This window comes from Acinonyx jubatus, chromosome B4 (assembly GCF_027475565.1).
Source record: "Acinonyx jubatus isolate Ajub_Pintada_27869175 chromosome B4, VMU_Ajub_asm_v1.0, whole genome shotgun sequence".
Taxonomy (NCBI): Eukaryota; Metazoa; Chordata; class Mammalia; order Carnivora; family Felidae; genus Acinonyx; species Acinonyx jubatus.
In genome coordinates this window covers 51,354,944-51,377,708 of record NC_069387.1, presented here as the reverse complement: position 1 = coordinate 51,377,708, position 22,765 = coordinate 51,354,944, and the positions used below count along the sequence as shown (strand labels likewise).

Genomic DNA, 22,765 nt, shown 5'->3' with positions numbered 1-22,765 from the left:
TAATTAGCATATCTCCTAAGCACGATAGGTTAAAATCATGTTTATTTTAATAAGCATTATTATAGATATGCTACTTGGTCATCTAACTGGAAAATTAAAACCTCAGTAAAGACGAGCTATTCTATTATCGAAAATAAAAATAATGATATCAAGAGCTATTTTTTTTTTGTGAACAAATTTATAGTATATAAAATATTTTCACACATATCTCATTTGATGCTTATAATAATCCTAAGAAATGGTAATTACCACTATCTCTGATTTAAGGACGAGAAAACTGAGCTCACATTAGTTTAATAATCTGACAAAGTTTATAGTTTCTCTGACGTTAAATTCTGGGCTCTTGAGCTTACTTGTCTGTGTTTGTACCAACAGCTTCTGAGATTACATTCTTCATCAAAGAAAGTTTTAAGTTATGTTCCTATGCCATCCATAGTAAATAGATGGGTTTCTGTTATACCTGACTGCAAATATCCAGATAAGAAACTGTTAAATTATAATGTATTAACATATGGACAACAGCAGAGTGCCTGGGTGGCTCAGTTGGTTAAGTGTCCTAGTCTTAACTCTTGATTTCAGCTCGGGTCATGACAGCATGGAGCTTGGGATTCTCTCTCTCTCCTCTCACTGCCGCTCCTCTTGCTCACACTCTCTCTCAAAATAAATAAACTTAAAAATATGTTTTTGGATAACAGCAATCTTAATGCTAACACCATTTAAATCAAAGGCATTCCATGAAACTCTTTACTTACTGTTCATTCACTACAAAAATACAATTGTCCTGTGATGGCTGTCCTGTGACTGGATGTTTACAGGTTACTTTCCTTTCATTATGGCTAAAAGAAAAGAGAAAAAGAGAAAATGCATGTACTTCTATTATCACAAATGTTTTTCTAATATTCTGGTAGGAAAATAGTGACTTCTTTATTATAACATTAGTGAATAAAAGAGATGAAATTCAAACTCCCAGGTGATGAAATCTCCAAATACACCCTTTCTACTACCTACCATGTACACATGTATGTGTGAATGCTACTACAGTTTTACCATATAGGTAAATGAACCTCCCACCTCCCAAGCCTGACCTCAATTCTTTCTTCTCACTATTTTATAAAAAAGTAAGTTGATTTGGCTCCACAATCACTGCATTTCACATTTGATAGGTGGGGCACAAAGAATGAGTATCTACCTACTTCTATTATTTTGTATCTTTATTTAGGCACATCATAGAGAAGTAATGCCAAATTCATATACTATTCTTTTCAGGCTGAGTGATAAGATTAGGTCTCCTGCTGTCTTCTTAGAAATGAGAGGGAAAAGAATTCCCAAACGATTTATCTAAATAAAAAATACTGGAGGCCAAAAAAAGTATAATATATACTGATAAATAATACACATTATTATTTATAAATTAATTTTCCCCCTTTGGGTCACATACTATAAGGCAAGATCTATAAGGAAGATCCATCATTTACTTTCCTTACAGAGAAAAATTTCAAGATGCTGTAACTGAATATTGCTTTGTTAATCTTAAAAGATTATTAAATGTGCTCTATAACCACAAGCCACAAACTTTCTGGCAAACTTTAGATATTTAAATTCCTTTTCTATATCCTAACTTTTATTAATATTATTTTTATTGGTAACATAGTACTTGAAACTTTATCCATTAAATAAAACTAAAACCACAAAAAAGAAAAGGTACAGATACATATTGACTATTGTGGGAGTAGAATGACTGATGGAATATAATGTGTTTCTATTATTCCTTTATTTTATTTTTTTTAACGTTTATTTTATTTTTGAGACAGAGAGAGACAGAGCATGAATGGGGGAGGGTCAGAGAGAGGGAGACACAGAATCTGAAACAGGCTGCAGGCTCTGAGCTGTCAGCACAGAGCCCGACGCGGGGCTCGAACTCACGGACTGCGAGATCATGACCTGAGCCGAAGTCGGCCACTCAACCAACTGAGCCACCCAGGCGCCCCACTCTATTATTCCTTTAGATAACCGGTCTAACAAGCACACAGGACTACTAAATTATCAGCTTTTTGAGGTGGTTTTGTTTTTATGCAACAGAGAGATTAAGATTTGGTGGGTTTAAATATCCATTTGGAGCGATATTTTCACTACATAAAAAGTATGTGAGTGGGGCGCCTGGGTGGCTCAGTTGGTTAAGTGTCTGACTTCAGCTCAGGTCATGATCTTGCAATTCAGGAGTTTGAGCCCCACATCGGGCTCAGTGCCAACAAGCTCAGAGCCTGGAGCCTACTTCAGATTCTGTGTCTCCCTCTCTCTGCTCCTCCTCTGCTTGTGCTCTTTCTCAAAAATAAACAGTAAAAAAAATTTTGAAGTATGTGAGTGAGTTCAATGGTGGAAACCTAAGGTCTCATGTGGGATAGCAGTTTATGTAATAAGCAGTAAACTGGTAACAGAATAACTAAGGAAGTACAGCCTCTACAGGTAAGTGGAAAATTCTGAAGTACCCAGATGTGATGAACACCATGAACGTGTCGAGGTATATAAATTGTGATGTTTAACAGAATAAAAGTGTGGAGAAAAAGGGAGGGGGTAAAGTAATCAAGGACAGGGATTAGGACACCTTAGTGATAAAAAAAAAAAATGGAAGATAGCATCTTTTGTTTTCTTAAAGCCTCTCCTAGGAAGCATTAAAAAGGCAGAAGTAGATAGAACAGAAATATACAAATTCTTTCCATAAAAATCCAATATTGCAAAAAGAAAGCAAACAAACCCTTATATATTGCATTATTTCCCTAGGCTATGTCATCTTGCCTAGGAGGAATACAGTAGACTCCATTCCCCAAATTCTGGAAGATCTAAATTGTAACAACATGGCTCTGCAATAGTTATCTGGCTAAGAGACTACTCTGATATCCTGACCACTACATGGATTTGGGTATCCATTAGAAAAAAACATAAAGGAATGGAGATACCTAAATAGTGAATGGTTTAAAAAGAGCACACTCTTTTGCCTAAAAGTGGATGCTGTTTTGAATGAAATGGTGATTTTATTATCTAAGTACTTTTCAGAGCACAATGTCTTAAACAGTAAACCTAATAAAAATCTTACTATTCTAGCTTAAAAGACCAGTGACTAAAATCAATATGAAATACAAATATATTTATGTTCTTCATTTCTTCAAAGTATCCAATGTGTGTGAGGTTTTTTTTAATTTACTGTTGATATTATATTGACATAAAATTCCTATAAAATCTACAAGGACACTCTAACACAAAAGTATTTTACAGGCATATTTTAGAGGTATTGCAGGTTTCATTTCAGATTACTGAAATAAGGTATCACAATAAACTGAGAAATGAATTTTCTGGTTTCCTAGCGCATATAAAAGTTATGTTTACACTATTAAGTGTACAATAACATTATGTCTAAAAAAACCCCCAATGTACATACCTTAATTTAAAATGCTTTATTGTTAAAAAATGCTATTTATCATCTAAGCTTTTAGTGAGTCTCAGTCACTGATCACAGATCACCAGAACAAATGAATAATGAAAAAGTTTGAAATAATTGTGAGAAATCACCAAAATGTGATAGAGACGTGAAGTGGGCAACAGCTGTTGGAAAAACAGTGCCAAAAGATTAACACAAGCAGGGTTACCACAAACCTTCAATTTGTAGAAAACACTATCTGTGAAGTGCAATAGAGAAATGCAATAAAACAATATGACCATAATATTTTTTAATGAAAGAAATAACCTTTCTCACTACATAAGCATAACTGTAACATAAAATAAAGATATCCTCAACTACTGGGACCTCATCCAGTAGTTGAAAAAAACCTTCTGCACAGCAAAGGAAACAATGCGCAAAACTAAAAGGCAACCAATGAGATGGGAAAAGATATTTGCAAATGACACATCAGATAAAGCGTTAGTATCCAAATTCTATAGAGAAGTTCTCAAAAAACAATCCAGTGAAGAAATGGGCAAAACACATGAATAGACACTTCTCCAAAGAAGATATCCAGATGGCTAACAGACACATGAAAAAATGCTCAACATCACTCATCATCAGGGAAATACAAATTAAAACCACAATGAGATACCACCTTACACCAGTCAGAATGGCTAAAATTAACAACTCAAGCAACAGATGGTGGCAAGGATGTAGAGAAAGAGGATTTCTTTTGCACTGTTGGTGGGAATGCAAACTAGTACAGCCACTCTGGAAAACAATATGGAGGTTCCTCAAAAAATTAAAAATAGAACTACCCTATGACCCAGCAAATGCACTACTAGGTATTTACCCAAGGGATACAGGTGTGCTGTTTTGAAGGGGTATATGCACCCCAATGCTTATAGCAGCACTATCAACAATAGCCAAAGTATGGAAAGAGCTCAAAGGTCCATCAATGGATGAATGGATAAAGAAGATGTGGTGTGTGTGTGTGTCTGTGTGTGTGTGTATATATATATACATATATACATATATATACATATATATATATATAGGAGTATTACTCAGCAATAAAAAAGAATGAAATGTTGCCATTTTCAACTATGTGGATGGAACCAGAGTGTATTCTGCTAAGTGAAATCAACCAGAGAAACACAAATATCATATGACTTCATTCATATGAGGATGTTAAGATACAAAACAGATTGATATAAGAGAACGGAAGCAAAAATAATATAAAAACAGGGAGGGGGACAAAACATAAGAGACTCTTAAATACAGAGAACAAACTGAGGATTGCTGGAGGGCTTGTGGGTGGGGGGATGGGCTAAATCACCAGAATCTACTCCTGAAATCATTATTGCACTATATGCTAACTAACTTGGATGCATAATAAATAAACAAATAAATAAAAAGTCCTCTCAAATGTTTATTCATTTGTTCTGTCTTATACAGTATTCCTAAAATCTGGTTCCTGAAAACTAATTTAAACAACATAATTATCAAATAGAAAAGTCACAGTAACATTTTCGAATTATTCCATTAAAAAAAATTAAAATTGGGGTGCCTGGCTGGCTCAGTCAGTTAAGCATCCGACTTCGGCTCAGGTCATGATCTCATGGTTAGTGAGTTCAAGCCCCACGTCGGGCTCTGTGTTGACAGTATGGATCCTAAAGTCTGCTTCGAGTTCTGTGTCTCCCTAGCTCTCTGTCCCTCCCCCACTCACACTGTCTCTGTCTCTCTCTCAAAAACAAATAAACGTTTAAAAAAATTTTTAAAGCAAAATATCAATTCCAGTCTTAACTGTTTAAATGTGGTAATTTCCTATCACCTGATAGGATTGCCAATCCTTACTGCCCCTGAGCAAATATATTTTTATATATATTTTTATATATCTAAAATTTTATTTTAAATTTCAAAATCATTCCTTATGTTGGCATTTACACTTCATTTTTATACTAATGTTTCATTTTAAGGTATTGTAATGGTAAGGGTAAACATAATTTGGAAATTATAGAAACTAAAAATATGAATTAAATGAGTACTGAGTGCCAATAAGTGAAAGAATTGTAAATGAAATCCAAATGAGTCTTTAAAAATCTCCACAAAGTCATCTCTGTTAATGTTAGAGTTCATTATATGCTTTCCATATATACCAACTGGGCACTGTGGGAGATGGCTGGCCTACTGTTTAAGTATCAAGTCAGGGCCACTGTCTCTGGCACGAAGGAGGACTGTCTGCTCAGGACCAGGAAGGAGGGTAGGGACAATGATTCTCAGCCTTTCCTCAATTCTACTAAAGTTTGTCCCTTGCACTGTTTACAAAGCATATGTTTTCATCCTACATCTGCTATCCTTTTGTAGTCCACCAGTTTTTTTCTTTTATGGAAGGGCCTCAAAATTCAGATCAGGAGTACTATCAGTTCTGTTGTAACTGATATGTAGAATACATTCCATGTAAATGTGGAAAAGTGTGTTCTCCAACGTGATTCATATGTTAGGGAACACTTTGAATATCAGTCACATAAATTCCACATTTTTTATGCATGCTCTTGTCTGTGATCCTGTCCTGTTTGTGTGTACAAGATTACATCAATCATACAATTGCACAACCTCAAACATCTGTCAGCTACGTTAGTTCACTGCCTGTTTTATGCAACACACCCATTCACATGTAGTGATACAACTTTCCATCTAATTTCAGATTCCCGTACTTCCAAAACTTCCCAAAACTCACAACTTAAAACCATCCCAATGTCCACTTCCACTATACAAACCGTGGGTCTTTTTCCAAGGCAAAGTGTATCTGCAGTATTTTTGTGTTTCCTAACCATTTAACAGTAAAATTGTGCAACCACCTTTATTAGTTTCCTATCTTTGTTTTTATGTGTCACTAATGAAGTTTTTGAGGGGTCTTCCAATGAAGTTCTTTTCCACAAAAGCCCCTGATTTCCATTGCCTGATTTTGCACAGTGATGTGATTTTTAGGAACATACATGTTGTGTTATAGCAAAATTGATTGGACCACTTAGTTCCAAACTAACATACGTCTATGCTGCAAAAAGTGCATTTTGAAGCTTTAACAGAAAAGATGCCATTTTAAAAATCCTTGCCAGAGATTTTTATGCTCATCATGAATGAAAAGAAGTACTGGAAAGGTATAATGTTACATAAATTTGTGTTTCTAGTGGAATCCTTATAAAGCAGGGATAAAATTCAGGTCTTGATATAAGACATTCTTAAGATCACAGAACAAACTATTTCCCATCGTGTCTTTGAATTCTCTGTGGCATAGCAGAAGTCCTAACTTTAACAAATGTGATGCCCAGTATTTACCTACTCATACTTCCTGGCTTCTCTGATGTTTTATTTTTTTTTTAAAGTTTTAAAAGATTATTTATTTATTTTGGGAGTGGGGAACAGGCAGAGAGAGAGAGAGAGAGAGAGAGAGAAAGAAAGAATCCCAAGCAGGCTCTACACTGTCAGCACAGAGCCTAAAGCAGGGTTCAATTTCATGAACCATGAGATCATGACCTAAGTTGAAATCAAGAGTTGGATGCTTAAGTGCCTGAGTGAACCCCTTAAAGATTTTATTTTTTAGTAATCTCTATGCTCAACATAGGGGCCCTAACCTGCAACCTCCCGAGATCAAGAGTCAGCATGCTCCATCCACACTGACTGAGCCAAGCAGCAGCCCTTGTCTGTGCTGGTTTAATGTCTAAGTCTAGACAGTGGATCTCAACTGGGAGTGATTTTATTTCCCAGGGGACATTTGGAAATGTCTGGTAATATTTTTGAATGTCACAAGTGGGACTGGTATCTAGTGGGTAGAGTCCAGGATGCTGCTAAATGTCTTACAATGCACAGGCAAGATTTCCACAGGAAAAAAGTATGGAGCCCAAAATGCCAATAGTGTGAGGTTATGTAAGCCTATGCTAGACCATCATAGCCCTCTAACAATTAACTCTGCTGAATATGCCACGTTTACTATTTCTTTGTGTTTCTGTATTTCTCTAGAGACAACAGAGGCAGCAGGAAATAACAGCAATTGAGAGCACAGGTTCTCTTATCAGGTCACCTAGGCTTAAATCCCAGCTCCCTGACTCATTAGCTAGGTATCTAAATTACTTTAACTTTCCATGCCTCAGTTTCCTTAGCTTAGTACCAGTAACTGTATCAAGGTTGGTTATTTTTTTAGAGTTGCTCTAGGCACCGGGGATAGCAGTGAACAAAACATAAAAATCTTTGCCCTCATGAAACTTACTTCATAGTGGAGACGTTTATGAGGATTAAAAGAGTGAGCGGTATAAACATGGCCTGGGACAGAGTAAGTCCTCCATAACTGTTGGCTTATATTTATTGTGAACAACAGGACTTTCAGCATGTCATTGTCATTAAATTACTTGTCAGTCAACTGTTTATGTTAAAAGTTTAAAATAGTACCCACCTAGTAGCCCCCTCTCACCCATGGTTTTCCGCTTTCTGTGTTTCAGTTACCCATGGGTCAACTGCAGTGATGACTCTTTTGACCTATCCCCAGAAGGCCACTGGTAGCCTCATGCTGTACATTAATACCTGTGTCATTCTACTCACTTCATCTCATCACATAGACATTTTATCATCTCACATCATCAAAAGAACAAGGGTGAGTACAGAACAAAATATTTTGAGATCATATTCATATGACTTTTACTACAGTAGACTATAGTTGTTCTATTTTATTTTTAGTTATAGTTGTTAATCTCTTACTGTGCCTAATTTATAAATTAAGCTTTACCATAGGTATGCATGTATAGGAAAAAACATAGTATATATAGGATTTGGTACTATTTGTGCAATCAGGCATCCACTGCTGGGGGTAGGGGGTGTCTTAGAATGTATCCTCTGCAGATAAGGGGCTACTGTACTCAGTATTTACTGTAAAAGAATAAAGTTGTAATCTCTCTTGGTTTTCATGCTTCTGGTAAAGATACCTGCCCCTAATATGTCAAAAAGACAGAGGAGAAAAGTAATTCTAATACAAAAGTTCCAAAGAAAGATTAGCTGTGTTTTTATGCTAGCAAAGGCAGGATGTGAGAAGATTCTTAAATAGTGACAAGCAACACTTAAAAAAAGAAAAAAAAATGGACTCAGCTATTCTGGAGAGTTCAGGACCAAAGAAAATAGGGCATATTCACTAGCTTAATCTGAGGATCATGCTCTATTATGAGTCCAGATAAAAAGGTTGAATCAATTCCATTTTCAGGAAAATATCAAGAAATTGATAAACAGCAACACAAATTACTTGTTTTCTGGCATTATGCCTTCTTCACTATTTATTACCAGACATGTAATCATTTACTAAACTAGAAGACCAAATGCAAGACCTGCTTATTTAGAGCCTCTATGGAAATACTTCGTTCAATAATTTAGTTTTAAAAGATCTTAAGATGAATAAATCAGTGTGTGTAAACATTGTGTCTCTATCAGATTATATAAATAACAAATTAAAAAAGACATGTCTGCTGGAGATGGAATATACTTGCTACTCTACCTTATTTCTTTTCAAATCTTGTATTTATGAACCAAATAATGCATCATGTAGGTAACTGTACTAGAAAATCTGGGTGAAGCTGTACCATTTTAAGCAGTACTGAGCTTTCTAGCAGCCTACATGAACAGGGAAAGCTGATAAACTACATTACTCCTTATAGCCTCATTGTGAAAACAGAGCAATTCACTGGGTTTGAGTCAACTCTCAGTGACAGGTGCTTTTATATTAGAATAATTTAAACTACATGGCAGCACACTGAAGATAGGAGAAGCTGGTATTGTGTCCCTTTCCAGGGTCATTGGAGCAAGGCATTTTGTGTTCAGTCCACATTGCTAGTCTTCCCTCAGCAGAACACTTTTAAGGGAAGGTGCCAATACCTCCCTCCATGCACTAAGTACATGCATAAAATGCACAAAATTGCACATTTCATATACAAACCCCAATAGGGGTTTAGAAAGACAGAGGGGAAAAAAAGATTTAAAAATCAGTTGCTATTGGGTTGTAAAAGTTCTTTATATATTTTGGGTATTAACTCCTTATCAAATATATGATTTGCAAATATTTCCTCTCACCTGGTAGACTGCCATTTTTTAAAATTTTTATTTATTTGTTTTTTGAGATATAGAGTGCTTAGGGGAAGTGGGGGCGGAGATTGAGGAAGGGGGGGGGAGAGAGGGGGGAGGGAGGGAGGGAGGGAGAGAGAGAGAGAGAGAGAGAGGGAGAGAGAGAATGAGAATATGAATCCTAAGCAGGCTCTGCATCATCAGCTCAGAGCCTGATGTGGGACTCAAACCCACAAACTGTGAGATTGTGACCTGAGCTGAAACCAGAAGTCAGATGCTTGACTGCCTGAGCCACCCAGGCACCCCTGTTATATTGCTTTTTCATTTTGTTGTGCTAATGCTTTTTAGTTTGATTTAGTCCCACTATTTTTGCTTTTGTTGCCAGAATTTTTTTTTAATGTTTTCGCCAACTAACAGTAATGTTCTGGATATTTAATTAGTATTGCAATTTTCTCCTATGGGAATACTTATTTGTGTGTGTGTGTGTATGAGTTTCAACGCTTTTGTATCATGCATAATTTCAATGACTGCTTAATACATAAAATCCATTGTTTTTTAAGAAATAAATATCAAAACTGCTATTAACATTGCCAATAACAACCAATATAATTCTTCTGAGTAATAATACATTAGACAAAGTAAGCTTTAGTAGTGTTTTATATGTGTAACTGTGGCAATACAGTGAAAATTTATCTACTGTGCATAAAAAATATGTGGTTTTAGAAAACTATTCCACAGAAGAGATTTTGGTTGTCTCTTACTAAACTCAGATGCAAACCCGTTTATATGATTTGCTCTGAATCATGTGTTTCCCTTATGGGGAAGAAAGAAGGATTTAATTTAGTATAAGAAAAACAGGGTATCATAGAGGTTTGGCAACGAAGCCAGTATCATGACTTGTGTTTTTACAAGGGCTCAATGCATAAAAGGTGCCACATATTCACAATGTTGTTAGAAGGGAGCAAGGTGGAAGAGGTGTGGGAATTACGGAGGCTATTTATTTCCCAAATTAGTCTGAAAGCTGTAGAGCAAACAGCTCATATGTGTATTTATGACTCTTTTGTTTTTAGTATCCTTCTAACACAAAATGGAGTATTGTACATTCTCAATTTGTCCTTGGTTTCAGTATACTATTAGACAATAACACTCTCCAGATTATTCTAAAATTGAAGAGCTTTTATCGCTAGAAATCATACAGCCTTATCACTTTGAGACTCAAAGAGTCTCAAATTAGGTTCTGAAAACATGTTTGTAGTTGTGACTTAGTTATTAAATTTGTTCTAAGGTAAGTTCAGAGAAATTTTAAAAATACTGTTACATGTTAAGTTTGTTAATGTTTTATACAGATAACTATTTTATTTTTCTTTTAATAAAAAGGAGAAAATGTTATGTCGAAATCTGACTACCACAATGACTATGTCTGCAATTTATTTTTAAAATGAAAATATGTTGGCATGGAAAACTGTGCCCACAGTTAAAGGCAATGTTTTAAGAACAAGAGAAAAACACTATAAGTGCCCTGCTTTTCTTGAGACTCAATTCTTGAACCTTATGTGAAGAGATAACCACTGAGTTAGCAGTCTGAAAGAGTGTAATTTTTTTTTTTTTCGCAAAACATGAAAAGTATATGTTTCCTTTCCCCGCATTTCTTCTAAATGCCATTTGCGTTTAACTTAAGAACTAACTGCTTCCAGACATCCTGCTCAAACCTCAGTGATTCATTTACCCACCATCTCCTTAAGGTCTTAACTCTTTCTCTCCTTTCTCCTCTCATCATTTAGCAAATGGATCATCTCCCATTTCTGGGGGGTTAAAAAGAAAGGATTTCTTAGGTGCGAGTACCTCATTGATCCTCACTCTCAGCAAAAAGTATCAAAATTATCACCTTGATCATCACTACCACTTGAGCAGGACAGCGAGTGCTGCTCACACACTCAGCTGTCACACCTGTGCTTAAAATGCGACTATCGATCCTCACATAGACCCTCTGAGGTTACTATCTTCACTTTACAAAATGCATACACTGAGGCTCACAGGATTCACAAAGCTGTCAGAAGTCACACAGTGACAAGGCGAGGAAGAGGCAGCCCCAAGGCCTGAGCTGTGTCCTTTTCAGATCCCCAACTTTCAATAGCTGCCCCTGCCTTGAATCTTATCTCAGCCAATGAGACTTTTCAGTTCTGCCCTCCATCTTCTGCGTTTCTGCCCAATGGTACTAAAACACAACACAACATAACACAACACTGTACTTTCCTCAGAGGTCCTTCCCTTTTTCCACAGACCAGTGACACACAGCCTCCTTCACTGCTCGTCTTGTCTCCTTCTGCCTCACTGCCTGGCATCACCCCAAGACCACATCTATCTGAAGCAGAATAATGAAACCTTCCCAGTTCCAATTTAATTTTAGATTCCCTATCTCTTTTCCACCTTCCTATTCTCTAAGGCTTCAGAATCATTTTCCAGTCTTAGATGCTCAGATAAAATTATCACAGCATAATCATAAACACTGCCTCACATTCCCAATTACAGGTACCAAAGAATTTAAGTACAAATAACTGTAAAGCATGGGTTTACAAAAGCACCCAACAGGAACTGAGTATCTTGTTTTTCCCAGTAGGAAAATATGAACATGGTGTAATGCTGTAAGTATAAATATGAAAACATTATAGACTAGGAACAATAAAGACAAAAAATTAAAAATATTAGGCTCACATACAAATTCATTTGTTTTACTTCTGGGTTATTTGTAGATAATTTCTAATCCAGCTTTTCAACAAAACCTTAAATAACACTAACATGTTCATTTACAATCTATAAATACTTTTTAACAGATTTAAGTAATTTTGGAAGTAACATCAAGAATAATTCAATTAACTCCATGCTAGTTACAGACAAAATGTGTCTATCACATTAATAATTGCTACATATCCTGAGTGTTATGGCACCATTACCTTTTAGAACACTTGATACAAAACACTTGAATTACAAAACACATTATAGGCAAAAATACCTAAAATAATTTAGGTAATTCTTTCACTTGTAAGTCATCTGAGTGACTCTTAAGGAGCTTTTAAATGGCAAGGTTAAATGGCACTTAATGGTGAGAACAGAAATAGGATTCTTCAAATATACGCACTAATCTACCAAAGTAATTTCCTGTCAAACATTCAAGAATCAGGTGACATTTCTATTTCTGGCTGTCACCCACACATCACCCTAGAGAACACACAACTAAAGACATCTCCATCACTGCCCTTGTTTAGGCTCTTATCTCCCCAAGAGTCTTTTAACAACATTCAAATTCACCTCATTTTAACTAGGCTCTCTCCTATTTAGAGCATCCTCCTCACTGAGCCTTAAATTCTTTTTTGAACTAAAACCCAAACAACAATAATAAACCCTATGCAATAGGACTTTTAAAAGAAAAAAGTACTTGGTAGCACAAATACACATTACCTGGACCTAACTAAGTTCTCACTAAATAGCAGCTAAACTTGAATGTTCTAGGAGAGATTTCTTGAAAAGTAAAATGATGTCACTTCCTTGCTTTACAAAGTTGCTGGCTCTCTGCTCTTTTTTCTTCTTTTGAAAAAATGTTTATTTCTGAGAGAGACAGAGAGAGTGCGCGTGCACGTGTGCGGGAGAGTGCATGCAGGGGTGGGGCAGTGAGAAAGAGGGAGACAGGATCTGAAGCAGACTCTGTGCTGACAGCAGAGAGCCCTACATAGGGCTTGAACCCATGAACTGTGAGATCATGACCTGCACTGAAGCCACACACTTATCTGAGCCACCCAGGAGTTCCTCTCTGCTCTGTCTTAAATACAAAGTACAATGGTTTGTATAGGACTATAATTTAATGAATGAGGAACCTGATAATTTGACCTGAGGTTAAAGTTTACGGTTGAATGACCTATGCAAAAAGCAACTGTAATACCACACATAGGAACATAAAATGATCATAGGGTATATTAAAGTAGTTTAATTTTGTAAAAAAATTTTTGAATATTTATTTTTGAGAGAGAGAGAGAGAGAGAGAGAGAGAGAGAGAGAAAGCATCAGCACGGGAGGGGCAGAGAGAGAGGGAGACAGAATTTGAAGCAGGTTCTGGGCTCTGAGCTGTCAGCACAGAGCCAGAAGCAGGGCTTGAACTTACAAGCTGGGAGATCACAGACCACAAGATCATGACCTGAGCCAAAGTCAGACACTTAACCGACTGAGCCACCCAGGTGCCCCTATAGTTTAAAAGAATACTTATTTGAAAAATTAGAGTCACTTGTATAAAAAAGTTTTATTTACAGAAGTCTAATGGAGTTTTAAAATAAAACTAAGCAGAACTCCAACTCAGAAACATTTCAGTAGTCAGAATATTCTTGGGGTGCCCTGTGTGGCTCAGTCAGCTAGGCATCTGACTCTTGATCTTGACTCAGGTCAGATCTCCCGGTTCATGAGACTAAGCCCCATGTTGGGCTCAGCGCTGACACTGCGACAGTGTGGAGCCCGCTTGGGTATTTTCTCTCTCTCTCCTCTCTGCTCCTCCCCTGCTCTCATGTGTTCTCTCTCTCTCAAAATAAATAAACTTTTTTTTTTTTTTACCATTTTATTTTTTTGAGAGAGACAGAGTGTGAGTGGGGGAGGGGTAAAGAGAGAGGCAGACACAGAATCCGAAGCAGGCTGCAGGGTCCAAGCTGTCAGCACAGAGCCCGATGCAGGGCCTGAACTCATGAACTGTGAGATCATGACCTAAGCCGAAGTTAGACGCTTAACCTACTGAGCCACCCAGGAGCTCCAATAAACTTAAAAAAAAAAAAAGAATATTCTTAGCATTTAAATGCAATGATGTGGCATTCAATGCCATACTCAATATATATAAACATAGAATTGCATTAATTCAGACAACTCTACTACTTGCTAATGAATGCTAATTACTAATGTTTTATTGTAACATGCATTAAATAGAAGTTTACTACCATTGGTAAGGAAGCAAACAACAAATTAGAAAAAGTTGAATTTAAGCACTATTTCTTCTATGTGTGGTCATATACCACTTTAAAAAGTTAATCTAACTCTAACCTACACATAAAGAACCACATGATTTCAAAAAAGATCCAGGTATTTTACTGTAGGTGAAGCATTCTTCCCAATAGTCAAACTGACAGAATAGCTCAATTCAAACAGAAAAAAAAAATCAGTAATTACTGAATTTTACTCTTCTTCACTGCAGTGTTTCATCATTTTAATACTGCAAGAGCTTTATCTGAGCAATCACCTCAAGAACAAAAAGGTAGTTACTACTACCAAGTCAAATGATACTTCTATGAAACAAAGATTTTATAAACAACAAAAGGTAGCTTTTCTTCCAAAATGGCTATATTTTTGCGTAACTTAAATACTTCATTCAATATGACACAGGCACTGGTGACACAGCCTTAATGATAATATAAATAAAGAAACAGGAAGAGTAATATAACCATAATCAAAATATAAAGGGGAGACCAATTAGGGATTGATCTTGCTTAGAAGGGAAAGAGCAGGAAAGATGTCACAGAAATGGGTGCCATTTGAACTGAGCTTCAGGATCAGCAAGAGTAGTCAGTCAGATGTGGTGAGAGTGCAGCACATACTGAAAAGAGGGGATACAGAAATGGGGCAGAAAATCTAGGCTTTGAGTAACAACACACTTACACATAAAACATTTAGCATATAAGTTTTGAAGCAATGTATTTCCTCTACTCCTAGGAGCAAATATATTTTTTATAACTCTGAAAAGGTTCAACGCACTTGTGATGCACGCAGCACTTAATTAAGGCTCCATTTAGTCAACAAATCATTATCCCTGAGTACTGAGAAATTTCTCACGTACAGATGAGGTGGGATAGAAATCTGACCCAGAATAGCAGGGGTAAGGCTCACTTCCTACAATAGAGATAGATACAGTAAGTAGAGCCACCAATGAAATCCAGTGGCCACTGCTGGCTATGGACTTGGCAGGTACTGTACTCCTGAGATACAGTTCCTTCTAACAGAGTATAGGTCATGGTATCCTATTAGTTGGTTTGCTAACTAGTAGGTTTGCATCATCAGAGTGAAAATGAAATCTCTCCAATACAAGGATCAAGGGGGTCTTCTCATTCATTTAACTTGTGTAATCAATTCATTTACTCATAGTCAAATATTTATTAGGCATCGATTATGCGCAAGATTTTGTACTGTATGCCCTAGAGAACAAAAATACAGTTTAAGACTATTAGTAACTCAAGAATATGATTTCATCTGAGTTTTACTATGCTAAATTTCAAACTTAAAGAATGGCGCAATTATATTTTTCCATCAGGCTTCAATACTGATGGAAAGAGTTCCTTAAAGCATACCTATTCATTAGAAAACAGACAAGTACTAGGGCGCCTGGGTGGCGCAGTCGGTTAAGCGTCCGACTTCAGCCAGGTCACGATCTCGTGGTCCGTGAGTTCGAGCCCCGCGTCAGGCTCTGGGCAGATGGCTCGGAGCCTGGAGCCTGTTTCCTATTCTGTGTCTCCCTCTCTCTCTGCCCCTCCCCCGTTCATGCTCTGTCTCTCTCTGTCCCAAAAATAAATAAAAACGTTGAGAAAACAGACAAGTACTTTATTCTCTACTGCTTTAGATTTCAGTAAAACTTTTATGTCAGTTTCAGGTTATTTCCTCCTGCAGTTCTGCTCATCTTCCCCTGACCCCTCCTTTTTGGCCAGATTTAACTTCCTGTTCATACAAAGAAGTTTAAGTAACTTCCCTTCAACTTTAGTAGCATTTAGGCCAATGACCTCTGATGTCATAACGCCTCAAAAACATCTTTGTTTAATATGTATACTGAATATATTATAATTCATTGTGACTACTGTAACTTTCTGATTAAGTTTAAAATACAGGCTATTTTAAAAACATGTTAAAATATTTTAAGTGGATTCAAGATAAAATTTTAAAGGGAATAAAAATATTCGTGAGTGCTCCATATACTTAAATTTTCTGGCTTTGGGCAGAATTTTCAGCTTCCAGCTGAAAATCTTGCAACTCAAGGGAAAAACTGTGAATCGTGAATTAAGGCCGTCAGATCAAATAAAATGAACTTGAGACCCTACTTCTGTATTTCTCTGCTTCCAAATATAGAAGTATAATGTACTAGGAGTCATGTATGAGGCAGTTATTGCAAATTCCTCAAGTCTGGTATTTTTGCACATTCACAAATACAAAGATGACGTAGATAATTTCCTTTCAATACTTACGTAATTCACACAAAAATGTGTACAAGGAGTCTTATTCTCTGTTTCAGTAAATTGATGTGAAAATATTTAAAATATTAAGAATTTCCATATTGCTCTTGCTTCAACTAGACTTAAAAAGCAGATGGTGCCTGTTCTTTAAGAGTAAACTTTATTTGAAAATTCTTCTAAAAAAACCTTGAAATCACAAGGCTGCTACTAAACCCGCATAAAAAGAATTATACCAGAAATGGCAAAATGTAAAAAAGTAAAAGACTTTAAAGGCTTCAGTTTTTACTATATAAATAGTATGATATTAAAACATTATTCATCTCCTCACAGTGGAGAAGAGAATTATAAGCAAAATAGCTACAGACAAAAAAAGTCTTGCCCAACCTAATCTACTCCTTAAATTAATGGTTTCAAAACAAGTAAATCAATATACATAGTGAAATTCAAAGAAGCATGAATATTGTTAGTAAGAAATAAATCTTTAAAGACATGCTGCCCAGCCTTTATAGCCAATTGCAGTAGTAACTTTATTTCTTTAAATGCCAAAATACTGTCTATAATAATTTCCTACCATTATATTGCTTTCAAATTTTAGGTTAATGAAGATTCCTGTTTCGAATCACATTACTGAAACACACCAAATAATTAAAAACTTAAATAAATAGAAGCAGCTTCAACCAACTGTTAATTAGTTTAAGCTAGTATTAATATACATGCTAATAAAAACATTATGTAATGAATACTGTTAACATCTCCACAGGAATTTCTGAGAATTGTTCATTTAGTTCTCTTTAAGGAACAAAAAAATATATACAAGCTTCTCTTCCAAGTAAGTTAAAAAATAGACAAGATAAATTTAAAAATTTTAATGAAAATCATTGGGCTTTAAAGCAACATGCAACTGCTACACGTTTATGTAGTTTAAAGTTAAGGACAGACTAAGAGGAAGATTACATTTTAAAATACCCAAGTCATTTCAAAACCTAATGATGTACAGTATTTACATTGTTACAAAAATACAACACTTTGGTTATAGAAATATTTATGTCAATTTTTTACACTAGGCACTGTGCCTGGCACTAGGGCTACAAAGATTATTTACCACAGGATTGTGAGCGGAGAAAAAAGTCCTAACTAATGCTCATTTAGCCATGACTTATTTATTATTAATACATAAAAGTAACAAGAAATACTCACCACCCTTCATGAAAATCACATTTGTGAAGAGACATTCAACTATAGGCAAAAAGGATACTGGAATAAAAATCAGACTCCACTCCTTTTGTCTTTGAGCTGCTCCCAAATGAACAGTGTAGGGACGAAGCACTAAGGAAATGCACTGTGGCTGTCAGGCTGGTCTGCCACTCTGCAAGTCTGACACCAGACTGACGTCACGCACCAACATGTCAAATGCAGCCACAAATTCAGGCAGCTTCTCCAGGAGGAATCTGTTGTGATTATGCATGCCTTCCAGCCATAAGAGTGAAATATGATTTCAATTCTCTTTAAAGTTGGCATACATCATAGGGTAAAATATCAGCATATACGGTTACAAACAGCTCTTGAAGAAAACATGCCGTGAGTAATTTTAAATAACCTTAGCTCAAAATAAATAGACATTTCCTGTTAAAACTGTAAGCATACCAATTTAAACGACTCCTCTAAAAACATTTTGTTGTTGTTTCCAAAGTTGATACATACTTATTTCAAAAATTCAAGCAATAAAAAGGCATAAAGAAAGCTAAAATTACCTGGTGTCCCACTACCCAAAAATGATAATAGCTGCTTAGATTTATTGATCATTTACTATGTCAATCACTTTATAAACTCATCTGAGCCTCATAACCCAACAATAGAATTTCTTCATTTTACTAAAGAACGTGAGACCCAGAATAGTTATGGAACAGTGCTATTAGGCGACAGAGCAGGACTCTATGTATTTGATCACTAAATTATACTATCTAGCAGTCAAGATACCAATTGTTTAAATTCTGGTAGACCAGAGTTTGTATATGTATACAGATTTCAATATAAGAAAATCAAACTACATATGTTGTTTGTAACCTACTTTTTTCATTCAACAATATGCCACGGACAGTTTCCCATGTCAATAAATATACTCTTAACTCTTCCTTTTCTGATGGCTGCCCATCATAATTATATAAACCTGATTCCTACAGAACACTTTATTATTAATTTTTTATTATTATAAACAGTAATATTAACTGTCCAGACATCTTCGTGTTTTCTTGTGTTTAGCTACACAGGATAATTCTTAGAAGTGGGGCAAACAGGTCAAACTACGTGCGTACTTTCAACATTTTACATGTTTCGTCCTCCAAAAAGGGGTAACAATATGTATTTGTATTTCAATGCATTAGGTTTCTCCTTTCCCCACAAACTGGGTATTGACAATTACTTTTCTTCTTTCCGAACCTAATAGAATATACAAACAATCACACAGTTCTAATTGTGTGTGCGTGCTTGTGTTTTAACTGCAAGTGAGGTCAAGTCTTTTCTTTGTATGCCCATCCTCACAGGAGGCGGTCCAGCTTCCGGGTCACAAGCACCTGGCCATGGAGTCAGAGACAGTAGTCAAGCTCTTTTTCTGGGCACAGGCAAATTAATTTGCTTCTCCATGCTTCCATTCCCTTATATAGAAAATACAGATAACAATTTAATCTTCATGGGATTTTTGTGAGAATTATATGAGGAAAATCGTCCCAAGCGACTAGAACAGTGCTTACCACAAAATAAGTGTTTAATTGTTATCTCATATTTAATGACCGACCATATTTGTTCTGCATTTCATACCCTTCGCCCAAAATGGGGATTTCTTAACGGAGTACATGAACACACCATTTTATAAAACATGTTGTAAATACCTTGTTAGAGTGCTAATGACATAAAAATGTTCAGTGACCTTGGTTGTGAGTTGTCTTACAACTAAATCTAGAGTGTAACGTAACTGGCGCTGAAAACACTCCTTTCATATGAAACTGCTACAGCAAAAGTTAAAAATAACATCTCAAGTTGAGAAAACAAAATTGTTTCATCATGTAGCTTGAAATACAGACAAGCAAGCCAACAGTTTGCTATAACCAGAAGGGTTTGCATATGTTTTAGAAAAGTAGTGATTCACGATCTTTCCCATTTTTTCAAAGTGAAGGTTTTGCTGGTCTCAATTAAATTTAAATTTTTCACACAAAGAAAGAAAACAAAACCCATTCTTGAAAACATCAAAGTCAACCACTTTTCTCACAGTTCTGAAAAGTTCTATAGCCCCTTTTAAATGACACAAATAGTAACAACCTATAAACAAAAAATATATGGAGATTGAAATGTATTAAACTTATAGTCCTACTCCCAAACCAAACAATGTATTATTATTATATAATAAAGCCTTCAACTATTCTCATTATCAGGCTACTTATAACAAAACATCTCTAAAAATAGAAGAAAGTTTTATATTATTCTAGCAGATTTGGTTTAGATGTATTCATTGTTGTATATGCTATAAAATTATCCTATGCAATGGCAAACATTTCTGTAATATGTTTGTAGAAGCACAGTGGCATGGTGGTTCTGCATATGGCTGCCAGGGGGAAAACAATAATAATGCAGCAGCAGAGATCTGTCAAGATTCTGGAAGATTAACAGGAATACTGAGAACTAACAAATCGACCAAGTGTTTGGTTTATGGAGTTGCCAGCACCCTGTGCAATTTCTCTAGAACCTGGGAGGCTTGGCTTCCCCCTGCCCCAATCACAGCTTACAGAAGGACTTCCACAGGGATAAAGAGGGAAAAAGGTCCCTCCTCTTAAGGCCATAACAGCGTAGAACTGACAGTTTAATAGGGAAAAGAGAGCTGTAAACAGATCATTATACCATAACCTGATTTGCAGAGCACAGAAGAGGAAGTGGCTAAATGCCTGGGGGAATCTGGAAAAGGCTTAACAAAGTAAATGACAGCTGGCCAAACTATTTCAAGAGGAGATTTCAGTTAGCGGTAGCAGTAGTTGTAAAAGTACAAATGTAAGATTAATCTAAATTTTACACTGGTGCCTAATTAACAGAGAAACTATTCATTTAAGGGGAAAAAATGCATACCAAAAAGGCAATTCTCCCAAATGCCTTATAAGATTCTGTCCTGCTTTTCCTAAATGTCAGTGATATCTAGTTTGGTTTTCTCAATTCTGCTCAAACCACATTTTAGAAAAGGAAGCTGAGGCAGACTGTGGATATATGTCCCACTACTATGTCAGAGCTAATAGACTTCTTTAAATCAGTAGGAAATCCTAAATCTCAATTAATCCTGACTCCCTTTTCATGTATCTCTACGCTATAGGGCATGACTCATAAAAAGCTACAGAAGAAAGTCCAACAAGAGTCTCCAAAACATTCGCCACCAAATAATGTGTTTCAGTATATTCTTTAGGGATGTTTGTGATAATGACTAAAGATTCAATTGTGAGGACTCTAATTTTTTCATTTAACTTCATTAAACTTCATTAAAACTCTTGACTACTCACTTCTTGGAAATGTCACCCTTTATCTTAACTTATGTAACCTGGTTCCCAGCTGATGTGAGAACAAAGGCAAAAGAAAAAAATTAAATTTCCTTACAACTTACGGACCACTGACAAGTCCTTGAGACAGGCAGAGTGACCTTCCTCCAGGAACTCAACTGCCTTGATGTCAATACTTTGCTAAGGGCAAAGGTAACCTTGGCTTAACATTAGCCCGGCCTCCAGGATCCTGTAAGTCTCTTTTAACATATAATAATTTCTTTGGAAACTTCCTTTATCTCTAACCACCCCCGCGCCCCCCCCCCCCACCTCCCGCCCCAAGATAATGTTAGCAATCATCCTCCAAGCAAATGCCCATTTATATACATCTGAAGGATCTCATGATTAGCCAGTAGCAAATGACGATTTCCTCTAAGGTCCTGTAAACCTTACTTCCAAATTCCTTAGGGATTTAACGCTATTCCTAACTCCCTCCCAACTTGAATGTATATACTTGAAAGTTTATAATCTGCCACCCCTCACAACCCCAGTGCACCTCTTTCTGCCCCTTGGGTCCTGTCCCCGTGCTTTAATAAAACCACACTTTTTGCAAAGATGCCTCAAGAATTCTTTCTTGACCGTTCACTTTCGAACCCCAACATTTTCTTATCACCAGCCTTCACTTTGCAAAACAAGCTTAATTCCAAACGACTCAAACCAGCACACAACTGTCTCCATAATTTGGTGCCAATTTACTCATCACTAACACCCAAAGGAGAAGTCCTCTTAATGGGTGAGAAACAAATCTACTAATCTCTTTTGCACATACTAATAGTGCTAAGTAACAGAAAGTACTCTAATGTTCTATCAGTTGATTACTGATTTTTATCTCTTAGGTCAGTAATATAAATCTTTCAGATCAGAAAAATACTAGGACATTGAGAAGGCCACAAATGCTTGTTTCTGATGTGTGTTTTTTCCAACACCACTAAGCATTTAACTCAATTCTGACACCGTGTACCTGGAGACATGTTAGAACACACAGGTTAAGGGCTCTGTCCCACAAGACTGCCTCCACTTTAGGTAACAATCTTTATTTTGTTTATTTATTTATTTTGAGAGAAAGAGAGAGTGTGAGTGGGGAGAGGGGTCGAGGGAGAGGGGGAGAGAATCTTAAGCAGGCTGCACAGAGCCCAACATGGGGCTGGATATCTCATGACCTGAGGAGAAATCAAGAGTCAGATGCTTAACTAACTGAGCCATCCAGGTGCCCCTAGATAACAATTCTTTTTTTAAGTTTTATTTATTTTGAGAGAGAGAGATAAGGAGCAAGTGGGGGAGGAGCAGAGAGAGAGAGGAAGACCAGAATCCTCAATGTGGGGCTCAAACTGACAAACCGTGAGATCATGACCTGAGCTGAAGTGGGATGCTTAACCGACTAAGCCACCCAGGCACCCCCCAAATATATTTCTTACATATAT

General features: G+C 36.4%; 1 protein-coding gene across 16 annotated transcripts in view; it reads right to left on the bottom strand.

Moving 5' to 3' along the window:
• PLEKHA5 (pleckstrin homology domain containing A5) overlaps window positions 1-22,765 on the bottom strand; it is a 238,970-nt gene that overhangs the window by 96,295 nt on the left and 119,910 nt on the right. For 15 of the 16 annotated variants that reach the window (XR_008300142.1, XM_027035676.2, XM_053225904.1 and 12 more), the window contains one exon: window positions 753-836. Coding sequence is in view for 14 of the 16 variants with exons in the window: in XM_027035676.2 (XP_026891477.2) it covers window positions 753-836 (84 nt within the window). In the remaining 2 variants the exon portion in view is untranslated. Of the gene's footprint in view, window positions 1-752; window positions 837-17,973; window positions 18,691-22,765 lie in introns of those variants that run through there. The other variant, XM_053225906.1, reaches the window with a different exon arrangement.